Source organism: Mobula hypostoma, chromosome 6 (genome assembly GCF_963921235.1).
Source record: "Mobula hypostoma chromosome 6, sMobHyp1.1, whole genome shotgun sequence".
Classification (NCBI taxonomy): Eukaryota; Metazoa; Chordata; class Chondrichthyes; order Myliobatiformes; family Myliobatidae; genus Mobula; species Mobula hypostoma.
This window is the reverse complement of record NC_086102.1, coordinates 104,057,229-104,070,159: the sequence shown is the minus strand read 5'-3', so window position 1 is coordinate 104,070,159 and position 12,931 is coordinate 104,057,229. Positions and strand designations below refer to the sequence as shown.

The 12,931-nt window shown below is 44.1% G+C and overlaps 1 protein-coding gene across 1 annotated transcript in view; it reads left to right on the top strand.

Moving 5' to 3' along the window:
* The window catches only part of wnt6b (wingless-type MMTV integration site family, member 6b), a 166,174-nt gene that overhangs the window by 105,646 nt on the left and 47,597 nt on the right, over positions 1-12,931 (top strand). Inside the window, exon 3 of the mRNA XM_063049961.1 lies at positions 10,745-11,046. Coding sequence (XP_062906031.1) covers positions 10,745-11,046 — 302 coding nt within the window. The remainder of the gene's footprint in view (positions 1-10,744; positions 11,047-12,931) is intronic.

Here is a 12,931-nt window from a genome sequence, read left to right as displayed (position 1 = left end):
CAGCTTTGCAATGGAGCACACAGAGGAAGCTCATGTGGTCACGGGGAGAACATACAAGCTCCTTACAGACAGCAGTGGGAACTGAAACCCGATCATTGGCGGCACTGTGAAGTATTATGCTGGCTGCTATGCGTCTGTGCCACCCTGCACGTACGGCTGCAGCGGTAGGTGAATTGCAGTGGCTTGAGGTTGACTCAATGCATACCATGACCAGTCTCTCAAATCCCTTCATGATTGTGCCAGTCACTGGCTGGTGAATTTTCTTAGGTACCTGGGTGACAGTGTACTGCTGACTCCCCCAAAATCTCATGACTAATCGGGGTGCTAAACTATCCTGGTCCTGATAGAGGCATAAAAGATAATGTGAGGCAAAGACAGAGTGAACAGCCAGTGCTTCTGTCCCAGGGCATCAATGGCCAATACTAGCGGATATCCAATTTTGGAGAGTGGTGGAAAGTTCAGGGGAAACGTCAGAGGTAAGATTGTTTGACACAGAGATTTCACTGCCAGGGGTGGTGGCAGAGGCCGATACAACAGGGAAATAGGAACGTTTCTCCCTATGCCTTTCCTATCCAAGTACTTTGGGACATTGAAAAGACACTTAGATAGGCATATGGATGTAAGAGAACTAGAGGGTTGTGGGCTGTAGTGGGGGTTAGGGCTAGATTGATCACAGAGTAGGTTAAAAGGCCGGCACAATAGTGTGGATGGCAGGGACTGTACAGCATTGCACTGTTCTGTGTTCTACGTACTATGTTCATAGAGATGTACAGAGTGAAAACAGGCCATTCAGCCCACAATGTCCATACTGACCATGGGCACCCATCCACATTAAAGATAAACATTGGCTTTATTTGTCACATATACATTGAAACATACAGCGAAATACAGCATTCATGACAACAACCAATGATGTGCTGGAGACAGCCCACAAGTGTTGCCAGGCTACCAGCACCAACATAGCAAGCCCACAATTTACTGACCCTATCCCGTATGTTTTTGGAATGTGGGAAGAAACTAGAGCGTCTGGAGAAAACCCACGCGGAGAATGTACAAACTATCTACAGACAGCCTCTGAATTGAACACATCTTCCAATCACTGGCACTGTAAAGCATTACACAAACCACGATGTTACAGTCCACAAGTATTCCCATCTTAATACCTTCTTCCAGCATCTAGTCTCTAACCATGAATGCACTGGAAACCTGTACTGTATATAAACATAAATTGTATATCATATATAACGATGAAAGGCCTCAGACCAAAGTTGGACTATTCATTTCCCTCTGACCTGCAGAGTTGTTCCAGCATTTTGTGTGTTTTGATCAGCCCATTGACTCAGTGCTGGCTCTCAGACCAATCATTACCATTCCCTCATAACCTATTCTCTCCCACAAGACCATCAACACCCCCAGTTCCCTTCCCACCCACCTTCACAATCAGGGGCTAGTCACAAAAAGGCTAGCACGATAGTGCACTGGCTACATGATCGGGTTACAGCACCAAATGTAGGATTGAAGTGCGATTCCTCCCGTTGTTCTGTTCACCTTGTGACCACATGGATTTCCTCCGGGTGATCCGGTTTCCTCCCACGTTCCAAAAATGTATGGATTATGGTTAGTAAAACTGTGGGCGCCAGAAGCCTGACAACCCTTGGCGGCTGACCCCAGCACATCCTTGTACTGTGTTGGATATCAAATGATACATTTCACTGTGTGTTTTGCTGCTTCAATGTACACGTGACAAATAAAGCTCATCTTGCAATGGCCAATTAACCTATCAACATGCACATCCACCGTAACTAGTGTCAAGTTGCAGTATTGGTTTTGGCCTATTATTTCATCTATGCCGAGAAATAGTGATAAGCTTGTCTTGCATACTGTTTATACAGATCATTACACAGTACATTGAGGTAAAATAAGATAAAACAATAACGATGCAGATAAAGTGTAAAATCTACCAAAAATATGTAGTGCAGGTAAATGATAAAGTGCAAGATCAAAATGAGGTAGATTGTGAGGCCAAGAGTCCATCTTATCGTACAAGAGGTCATAAAGTCACAGACTCATAGAGCACTACAGTGCAGAAACAGGCCCTTCAGCCCATCTAATCCAGGTCAAGCTGTTATTCTGCCTAGTCCCATTGACTTGAACCTGAACCATAGCTCTCCATATTCCTCCCATCCATATATCTATCTAAACTTCTCTTAAATGTTGGAATTGAACCCATACCCACTACTACTGGCAGCTTGTTCCACACTCTCATCACCTTCTGTGTGTAGAAATTCCCTCCACAGGTTCCCCCTAAATACTTTACCTTTCACCATTAACGTATCGTATGGTCTCTCGCTCTAGTCTCATCCACCTCAGTAGGTATACTCTGCTTGCATTTACCCTGTCTCTATGCCTGTCCAAGGGTCAGATAACAGTGGCCTATTAACCCACCAAACCCGCACCTTCTAAGCAGGAGCTTTTCAGCCAGAGATTTGTGAGTACCTGCAGCACGCTGACCGAGAGCACAGGGGAAACAGAGTCATAGGTCGAACGAGCACTTGAGCTGCTGATGCAGAGCAGGCTACAGACCGGGTCCTGGAAGATGGGATTAACATGGATGGTGATATTGATCCAGAGGTTCTTTGGAAGTCAAGAGTGAGGCATAACATTTGGTGCTTCTGGCTGTTTTATTAAATGTTACAAAAAGAAAGACCAAACAAAGAACAAGACAAAAGAAGGCTAATACCCAGGGCAAAACTTTAAGCAGATTGAAAGAAAGTATAGGGTGGAACTCCGAGGTAGGCTTTTCACACAGAGAATGGTGGGTGCCAAGGGTCGTGGTAGAGACAGATACATTCGGGGAATTTAAGAACCTCTAAGATAGTCACACGGATGAAGGAAAAATGAAGGAGTATGTGGAAGGGAAGGGCTAGATTGATCGTAAAAGGTCGACACAACATTGTGGGCCAAAGCCCAGTACTGTGCTGCACTGCTCTGCTGAACAATTGCACATTTATAGTTGATTATATAAAATGATAAGCGAACATAAGGAAGTTGAACTACAGGAAAAATACTAGAAAAATAGCAAACAATGCCCTAAACCAACAGTGCCCACTGGTCAGTATGTAATTATTTTATTTGTTTAATGATATAGTGTGAAGTAGGCCCTTCCAGCCCTTCGAGCCAATAACCTTCGATAAGCTCAGTTAGCCCTAACCTACTTATGGTACAATTTACAATGACCAGTTATCCTACCTGGTAGGATAGTCTGTGGACTGTGGGAGGAAACCGAAGTACCTGGGGAAAACCCACATGTTCCACGTGGAGGATGTACAGACTCCTTACAAAATGGCGCTGGTATTGAACTCTGAACTCTGAATGGCCCAAGCTGTAATAGTGGCAAGCTAACTGCTACGCTACTGTGGCACCCATTACATGCTGAAAGAATTGCTTTCATTTTGTACATCTCTAGATAATTGGGCTGAAACTAGAGCACTGGGATATCTCAGCAGCACTGATTAAGCATGAGTTATTTACACCAAGAGAGCAGGCAGTGCTCTACTTGACAGCTGACCCATAAAGTTCAAGGGAAGCCATTCCTTGCTACAACACTGAAGGGTCACCTGAGGTTGTCTAACAAAAACAGAGAGCACTGAAAATACACAATAGGTCAGGCAGCATCTGTGGAAAGAGAAACAATCAAATATTTCAGTTCTGTTCCTTTATCAGTATCAAACCCAAAAGGTTAATTCAGAATTTGAATCAGAATTATTATCACTGATATATGACATGAATTTTGTAGGTTTGTGGAATGAGACATCAAATTATAGAAATAAATAAATAGTACAATAAAAAGGAATAACGAATAACTATGTAATGTTCATTGGTTCATGAACCATTCAGAAATCTGACAGTGGTAGGGGAGAAGCCACTCCTAAAACATTGAGTGTGTGTCTTCAGGCTCCAGAACTTTCTCCCTAAAGTTAGTAATGAGAAGAGGGCATGTCCTGGGTGGTGAGAGTCTTTCATGAATAATGCTGTCTTCTTAGGTCATCACCTTTTGAAAATGTCTTCGATGGTAGTAAGGCTATGCCCATGATAAAGCTGGCTGAGTCTTCAAACACTCTGCAGCCTCTAGCAATCCACTTCTCTCCCTCTCTCCACAAATGCTGAATGGCTCCTTGTGTGTTTCCAATATGTTCTGATTTTATTTCAGATTTCCAGAATGTACAATTTTTTTAACCTGCTTTTTAGATTCAGTGTTCATTTCACACATGGGACGCAAAGTACTGGTTCACGTGTTCCTCCAGCTGATTGTTTGTGTGGGCTTTATTTTGCTGAAGATTGTGTGACAGCCATTAAATTAGTTTAAATTGCTAAATTAGCCTATAGTTATTGCCATATATACCAATATAGTGAGACACTATGTTCAGCTTGCCATCCATAGAGATCATTTCATCACCTCAGTACATCTAGGTGGTGCAAGGGAAAAGAAATAACAGAATGCAGAGTAAAGTGTTACAGTTACAGAGAGAGTGCAGTGCAGGCAGACAATAAGGTGCAAGGCAAGGGCAAGGTAGATTGTAAGGTGAAGAATCTATCTTAACATACAAGAGGGCCATTCAGTAGTGGGATAGAAGCTGCTCTTGAGCTTTTTAGTCTGTTGAATTTTCAGCCCAATGGGAGGGGGAGAAGAGAAAATACCCGGGGTGTGTGGTGTTCTTGATTATGCTGGCTGATTTACTGAGGCAGTGAGGAGTGTAAACAGAGTCCATGGAAGGGAACTGTTTTCCCTGACTCAACTCTTTGATGCCAACCAAGATGTCTATTCAGGCTAATCCCCTTTGCCCGCATTTGGCCCTTGTCCCTCTAAAACGTTTGTATCCATGTATCTGTCTAAATGCCTTTTATATATTGCAAATATGAGAAAATGCTCAGATGCTGGAACCCCCAAGCAATAGACACAGAATGCTGGAGGAACTCAGCAGGTCTGACAGCATCCATGGAAATGAATAATAAGTCAATGTTTCGGGCTCAGACGTTTTTCATGAATATTGTAGCTGGAAGAGATCCAATCTAATGATCTGGGAATATATCAGCAGTTAATTCAGTTGATTAAATGACTTCAGAATCTAGAACTGTAAAAAAAATTATCTTGTTCTTAGTGTACTTTGAGATGGGCTACAGCAGCAGAAGACTACAAACATTCACTAGGTGGCCACTTTATTAAGTACAGGGGTTACCCAATAAAGTGACCTCTGAGTAGAACACAGAATACAGCACAGGAACGGGTCCTTCAGCTATGATATAGCATCAGATTTTTTAAATGAGTAATTAAATGCCTAATTAATCTATTTTGTTCAACAAGCACATTGTCCGTATCCCACCATCTTCTCCTTATCATGATAGCCTCTGAAACACCTCTATAGTATCTTCCTCCATTACCAACCCTGACAGCACATTGCAGACACCCCACTCTCTGTGTAAAAAACTTGTCCTTAAGTATTTGCCTTGAGTATTCGATATTTCAACACTGGGAGAATGAGACCAGCTACCTGCTCTACCTATGCCTCTCATAACCTCTATCAGATCTTCCGTCAGCCTCTGCCACTCCAAAGGAAATTACACAAGCTTGCCCATCCTCACTGGTGAAATGCCCCACGTTCAGTATATACTCTCCCTGGCTGGTCACACTGACCTTGCACGTGGCAGTGAGCTGTGGCTGGGGCACGAACGCTTATGCCATCTTTGTTTTTGTAATGACTACTGCCGCTGACTTAAACTTGGTCTGTTGGTGAAGGCAAAGGATGGAGCTTGGTGGTGGGTACCTGCACTGTTGAAACTCCAGACTGTCTGGCTCCAGTGAACTAATCACTCACTCGCGCCGAGTTCCCAGGTGCTACTTAAAAGGGCTCTAGCCTACTTAGGTCACCTTATCAATATACCAGATTTAATGACGTCTTTGCACCAGGGGCTATCTTGACACGTCCTGCTCAGAAGGAATTGCTGTATCCTGCTCACTGACCCTTGACCTATCCATTTCTCTCAATCTTGAAAAATGTGTGTCACTGAGGACAAGTTTGTACCTGTTTCCTCCTCATCGTTGCTTGTCACTGGGTTCTAGTTACAGAAGTGGGAGACGAATTAGCATTTGTTAGCTTGTGGCGTAGGCTTTAATTTACAGGCCTGGCCAAGACTTGTTTCATGCTTGTCCAGTGCACTAAGGTGCGTATTTTAAACACAAGAGACTCTGCAGATGCAGGATATCCAGAGCAGCACACTCAAAATGCTGGAGGAACTCAGCAGGTCAGGCAGCATCTGTGGAGAGGAATAAAAAAATCACTGAGGCCCTTCATTAAGACCAATGGTGGGTTTGTGGACAGTGTGAAGGGTGGGAAGTAGTGGAAGCAGGCAGTCTGGTGGAGATTAAGAGGCTTTTAGGTAGACATATGAATATGAAGGGAATGGAGGGATATGGATGAAACACAGGAGGAGGCATCAAAATCAGCAAAACATTGTGGGCTGAATGGCCTATCAAGTCTATGTACTAATCTCTCTCTCTCTCTCCCCTGCCCTCCTTCTCCCCCTGCCTTTCCTCTCCCTCATTTAAGATACTCTTACAAACCATCACCGTTCGGGTTGTGCTCACTTGCCTTATTAACTCCTCATGTACCTCACTGTAAAAGTTTGTCCAGTTGTGCTGACTCACAAAGGAATTCAATGGCAAAACAGACCTTCATCTTAGCTTATCCATGCTGACCGTGGTGCCCACCAAGCTAATCCCATTTATCCATTTTTGGCCCATATCCCTCTAAAAACTTCCTATCCATGTACTGAAATAATTGTTTTTTTGAATGTTGTTATTGTACCTACCTCAACCACTCTCCTACACTCCAAGAAGTAAATTCCTGGCCTGTCCATCCTCTCCCTATAACCCATATACTCATGACCTGCCAACATGCTTGTTAGTCTTCTTTGCATTCTGTCCAGCTTAATGATGTCTTTCCTCTAACAGGGTGACCAGAACTGTGCACAGTACTCCAGGTGTGGACTCATTAACATCTAGAACAACTGTAACAAAGAGCATAGCACAGTATAGGCCCTTTCACCTACAATATTGAGCTGATCTTTTAACCTACTCTGAGTCTAACCCTTTCCTCCCCCAGAGTCCTCCATCTTTCTTTCATTCATGTGCCTAAGAGCTTCCTAAATGTGTCTAATGTATCTGCCTCTAAGAGCACCCCTGATTCTGCCACACTCTATGTAAAAATCTACCTCTGACATCTCCCCCCACCTATAATTTCACCCAATCACTTTAAAATTATGATCCTGTGTATTAGCCAGTTCCATCATGGGAAAAGGTCTGTCCACTCCATCAAGTCACCTCTCACATAATGTAATATAATGGCTCAACTGCTGTACTCAATGCCCTCAATGATAAAGGCCTTCTTCACCACCCTGTTGGATGAATGTCCTGCTAATACGCCTTTGGTGCTGGGTTGCCTTCTCTGATATTATGCGGTTCGGTTAAGAAATCTGGGATGCTTAAGGCCGTAAGAATATCGGAATCAGAATCTCAATTCGGTTTACTTTCACTGATATATGTTGCAAAGTTTGTGATTTTGCAGCAATATAGTGCAATAGGTAAAAGTTACTATAAATTACAATAAGAAATATAAAACAATAAATAATAGTGCAAAAAGAGAGCAAAATGTGAGGTAATGTTCCTGGGTTCATGGTCCATTATGAAATTGATGGCAGTGGAGAAGAAGACAAATCATTGAGTGTGCGTCTTCAGGACCTTGTGCCTCCTCCCTGAAGGTAACCGTGACAAGAAGACATGTCCTGGATGGTGAGGATCCTTTTTGATGGATTCTGCCTTCTTGAGGTATCACCTTTTGAATGATGGTGGGAGGCTAGTGCCCAAGATGCAGCTGACTCAGTTGATAACCCACTGCCATCTTTTTTCTGATCCTGTGCATCGTTATAAAAGAGATAAAATGAGATTAGCTGTATTTGTCACATGTTCATCGAAACATACAGTGCAATGTGTTAAATCAAATCGGCAAGGATTGTGCTGGGGGCAGCCTGCAGGTGTCACCATACTTCTGGCACCGATATAGCATGTCCACACTATCCCTAATCCTAACCCGTATTTGGTTGGAATTTGGGAGGAAACTGGAGTATCTGGAGGAAACCTACATGTGGATGGGGAGAACACAGAAACTCTAAGCAGACAGTGGCAGTAATTGAACCCCAGTCTCACAGCTGACACTGTAAACCAGTGTACTAACTGGTACACTGCCATGCTGCCCCAGTAGGAGCAGGAGTGGCTAGCTGAGAACATTAAGCTTTCTCCACATTCACTAACATCAGAACAGGGAGACATCGGAGTACAAAAGCACGATTCCCTGGGAGTGGAGATACAGGTAGACTGTGAAGTAAATGTTTGGCATGCTTGTCTTCATCGGCCAGGACACTGAGTACAAGAGTTGGGATGTTATGTTATAACTGTGTAAGGCCTTCATGAGATCACACTTTGGAGTATTGTATATTCTGTTTCCTTAATGTTGTTATAGCCGGGGGTGGGAATGGGGACAAGCTCCCACTATCTATTAAATGCTCCCAATGGCGTGTGTCTCAAATAGCCTCTGACAACCAAGTTCAGCTCCTGGCCTTCACATGTGGCTTGGCTGCTAAGCCCAGTGGAACCATTTCTACAGACAGGAGAAGGGGCAAAGGCAGGTTACTGGTGCCTTAAAAACTGTTGTTTCAGGCAGCTGGAGCTTGTCAGCTCTTCTAGGAGAAGGAGAACTCTGATCTGAAACCTCCGCGGCCTTGCGGCTAATCTTACTCACGTGGAAGGCTTCGGAAGTAAACCTCAAGGAAAAATCCGGAGTTGGAGTCCCAAAGGCTGTCCTATGTTGAGCTCAACATGACTGGCAACTTCTGCAATGCTGCTGGTGCCAAACTGTATTGGCCTTTCTCTGCTATTCCCCTGGATTCAACTGCCGCGTGGAGAGGGGGAGCCTGTTGCTTGGGCAACGGCTTGCTCTCCGTATCATACTGCCCTGGCTTGCGTATCATATAGACAGATGTAGAAAAGATTAACACGGATGTTGGACGGGTACTGTTATAGGGAGAGACCAGATAGATTGGGGCTGTTTACGCTGAAGTGAAAGTGGATGAGAGATGACATGAAAGAGGGGTTCATATCATGAGGGCAATTGGAATTGCCACAAGTCTAAATTTAAGGGCACGTTTAAGGTGAGGATGGGGGTGGGGGATCTGTTTAAAGAATGGCTGAGGAACAAGCTTTTCACACAGAGGATGGTGAGGGGATGGGTGGCATTTGGAGCCAGTTGCCAAAGGAAGTGGAGGAGGTGGGTCAGATTACAACATCTAAAGGACATTTGGATGGGTACATGGACCACATGACCATAAGATATAGGTGCAGAATGAGGCCATTCAGCCCATTCAGCCTGCTCTTCTATTTGATTATAGCTGATTTATTTTCCCTGTCAAGGCCTTTCTCCTGCCTTCTACCTATAGCCTTTGAAACCCTTACCAATCATGAACCTATCAACCTCTGATTTAGATATACCCAATGAATGACAGGCCCCTTAGCTGTCTGTGGTAATGAACTCTACACATTCTGGCTAAAGAGATCCCTTCTCATCTCTGTCCTAAATGGACATAGATAGGAAAGGGTTAGAGGGATATGTGTCAAACATGGGAAAATTGGATTAGTTGAGCTGTAGGGTCTGTTTATGTGTTGTATAACTCTATGATTGTTCTAGGAAAGACATGGTTAAGCAGAAAAGATCATAGAAAAGATTTACAAGGCTGCTGTCAGTACTAGAGGTCCTGAGTTATAGGGAGAAATAGGTCAGGCTAGATCGTCATCTCTTGGAAGATGGGCGAGTGAGGGGTGACCTTATAGAAATGTATAAAATTATGAGTTGCGGCTGGTAAGGTGGACGGTAACAGTCTTTTCCCCATGGAGGGGGGGACCAAAACTAAGGGGTTTAGGGTGAGAGGGTGGAGGTTTAAAAGGGACTTGATTAGCAGTTTTTTCACTGAGGGTGGCGAGTTACGGAACAAGCTGCCAGTGGTAGTGGTTGCGAGAGGTACAATGATATATTTAAGAAGCACCTGGGTAGGTACAGTACATTGTGGAGTGGGGCTCAGAAGGATATGGGATGAAAGCGGAAGACTGGATCTAGCTGTGTGGGCACTGTGGTCAGCATGGACTGGCTGTGTGGAGCTGTCGGTATCCATGCTGCATTGCTCCACGGCTCTGTGACCATCTTTTTCTCGAGTCCCTTAATATCCAGATACCAATTGTGCAATCAAGCCCAATGCAGCCTTCTGGGGTGGAGCATTCCTAAGGCCCCCTGTGAGTGAAGACATTTCCTTGCATCTCATCCTAAACGAGTCTCTTACAAGTGAAAAAAAATCCTCATCTTGTCACTTACCAGTAAAGAAATTTCTTTTAACTCTTTTTAAACCTTGTCCCTTACAAGTAAAGAACTTTCTTCGCGTCTCATCTTAAACCTTGTCCTTTTCAATTGAAGAAGTTTCTTCTCATCTCAATTTAAAATGTGCCCCTTGTTCTGAAACTCTGCCCCTGGTCCGAGACTCACCTCCCTGTGTTGAGCCTGAGGGCATTCCCTATGAATTGTAAATGCATTTGCTGCATCTCCTGACCTTCGGTGCTGTGTTTGTGTCTTCTACCCATCCACCACAGATATCCGAGAGACGGCCTTCGTCTACGCCATCACCTCAGCTGGAGTGACCCATGCCGTCACCCAGGCCTGCAGCATGGGCGAGTTGCTGCAGTGTGGCTGTGACCGCTCCAGGACCAGGTCACCGCCCGTGCCCACTGCGGGCTCCAGCGCCGAGGGTGCCGCGTGGGAGTGGGGCGGCTGCGGCGACGATGTGGAGTTCGGCTACGAGAAGTCCAAGCAGTTCATGGATGCAAGGAGGAAGAAGGGCAAGAGTGACATCAGGACATTGGTCGACCTGCACAACAATGAAGCCGGGCGTCTGGTGAGTGTCCGCGGGCACTGCTGTCTGTGGTCTTTCGTAGGGACAGCACACAATGTACATTTACAGACATGCAGTTCCCTGCCCTGCTGGAAGCAGACCCTGATCTCAGCCTAACTGCAGCTGTATTGTGAGCAGTTCTGGGCCTCTTGCTGAAGAAAGGTCAGAGGAGGTTCACAAGTATGATCCCCGGATTGAAAGAGTTAATGAACGAGGAGTTTTTAATGGCTCTAGTCCTCTACTCAGTGGAGTTTAGGAGAATGAGGGGGAATCTCATCGATAACTTATTGAATATTGAAAGGCCTAAATCGAGTGGATGTGAAGATTACGTTTCCTACAGTGGGGGAGTCTAGGACCAGACGGCACAGCCTCAGAATAGAATGATGTTTCTTTAGAACGGAAATGAGGAATTTCTTTAACCAACGGGGGGGGGGGGGTGGGGGGGGCAGATAAAACTGTGGAATTTACTGCCATAGACTTTTGGCTGTGGAGACCAAATCACTGGATATATTTAAAGTAGAGGTTAATAGGTTCTTGATTAATAAGGGAATTAAATGTTACAGGGAGAATGCTGGAGAATGGGAATTAGAGGGATAATAAATCAGGCATGTTGGAATAGCAGAGTAGATTTAATGGGTTAAATAACCTAATTCTGCTCCTATGTCTTATGGTCTTATGTATAAAAATCTGTTAGACATATTCTCATCTGCAAGGGATCTGAGAATACAGATCCATAATTCCTTGAATGTCACATCACAGGTAGATACGGTATTAGAGATTTCAGCACATTGGCCTTCAGAAATCAAAGTATTGAGTACAGGACAAACAAGAGAAATCCTGCAGATGCTGGAAATCCAAGCAACACGCACAAAATGCTGGAGGGACTCAGCAGGTCAGGCAGCATCTATGGAAAAGAGTACAGTCGACATTTGAACCCAAGACCCTTCATCGGTATTGAGTACAGGAGTTGGGACGTTATGTTGAAGTTGCATACGATATCAGCAATATCTAATTTGGAGTTTTGTGTGCAGTTCTGGTCATCTACCTACTGGAAAGACAGCAATAAGATTGAAAGAGTACAGAGAAAGTTTATAAGGATTTTACCTGCACTTGAGGACCTGAGCTATAGGTTAGGACTATATTCCCTGCAACGTAGGAGAATGAGGGGAAATTTGATAGAGGTTTACAAAATTATGAGGGGTACAGATAAGGTAAGTGCAAGCAAGGTTTTTCCACTGAAGTTTGGTAAAACTAGAAAGAGAGATCATCGGTTAAGGGTAAAGGCTGAAGTACCCAGGACATCTCCAGGGAGCGGTGTCTCAGAAAGGCAGCATCCATTATTAAGGACCTCCAGCACCCAGGGCATGCCCTTTTCTCACTGTTGCCATCAGGTAGGAGGTACAGAAACCTGAAGGCACACACTCAGCGATTCAGGAACAGCTTCTTCCCCTCTGCCATTCGATTCCTAAATGGACATTGAATCCGTGGACGCTACCTCACTTTTTTATAATCTACAGTATTTCTGTTTTTGCACTTTTCAAATCTATTCAATATACATATACTGTAATTCATTTACTTATTTATTATTAAAAATATTTATTATTATTATTTTTTTTTCTCTACTAGATTATGTATTGCATTGAACTGCTGCTGCTAAGTTAACAAATTTCACGTCACATGCCGGTGATAATAAACCGGATTCTGATTCTGAAATATTGAAAGGGATATGAGGGGGAACTTATTTACTAAGAGAGTGGCACAAATGTGGAACGAGCTGCCGGTGGAAGTGGTGGATGTGGGTTCGATTTCAACATTTAAGAGAAGTTTGGATGAGTACATGAATGGAGTGGTATGGAAGGCTATGGTCTGGGTGCAGGTTGATGAGACT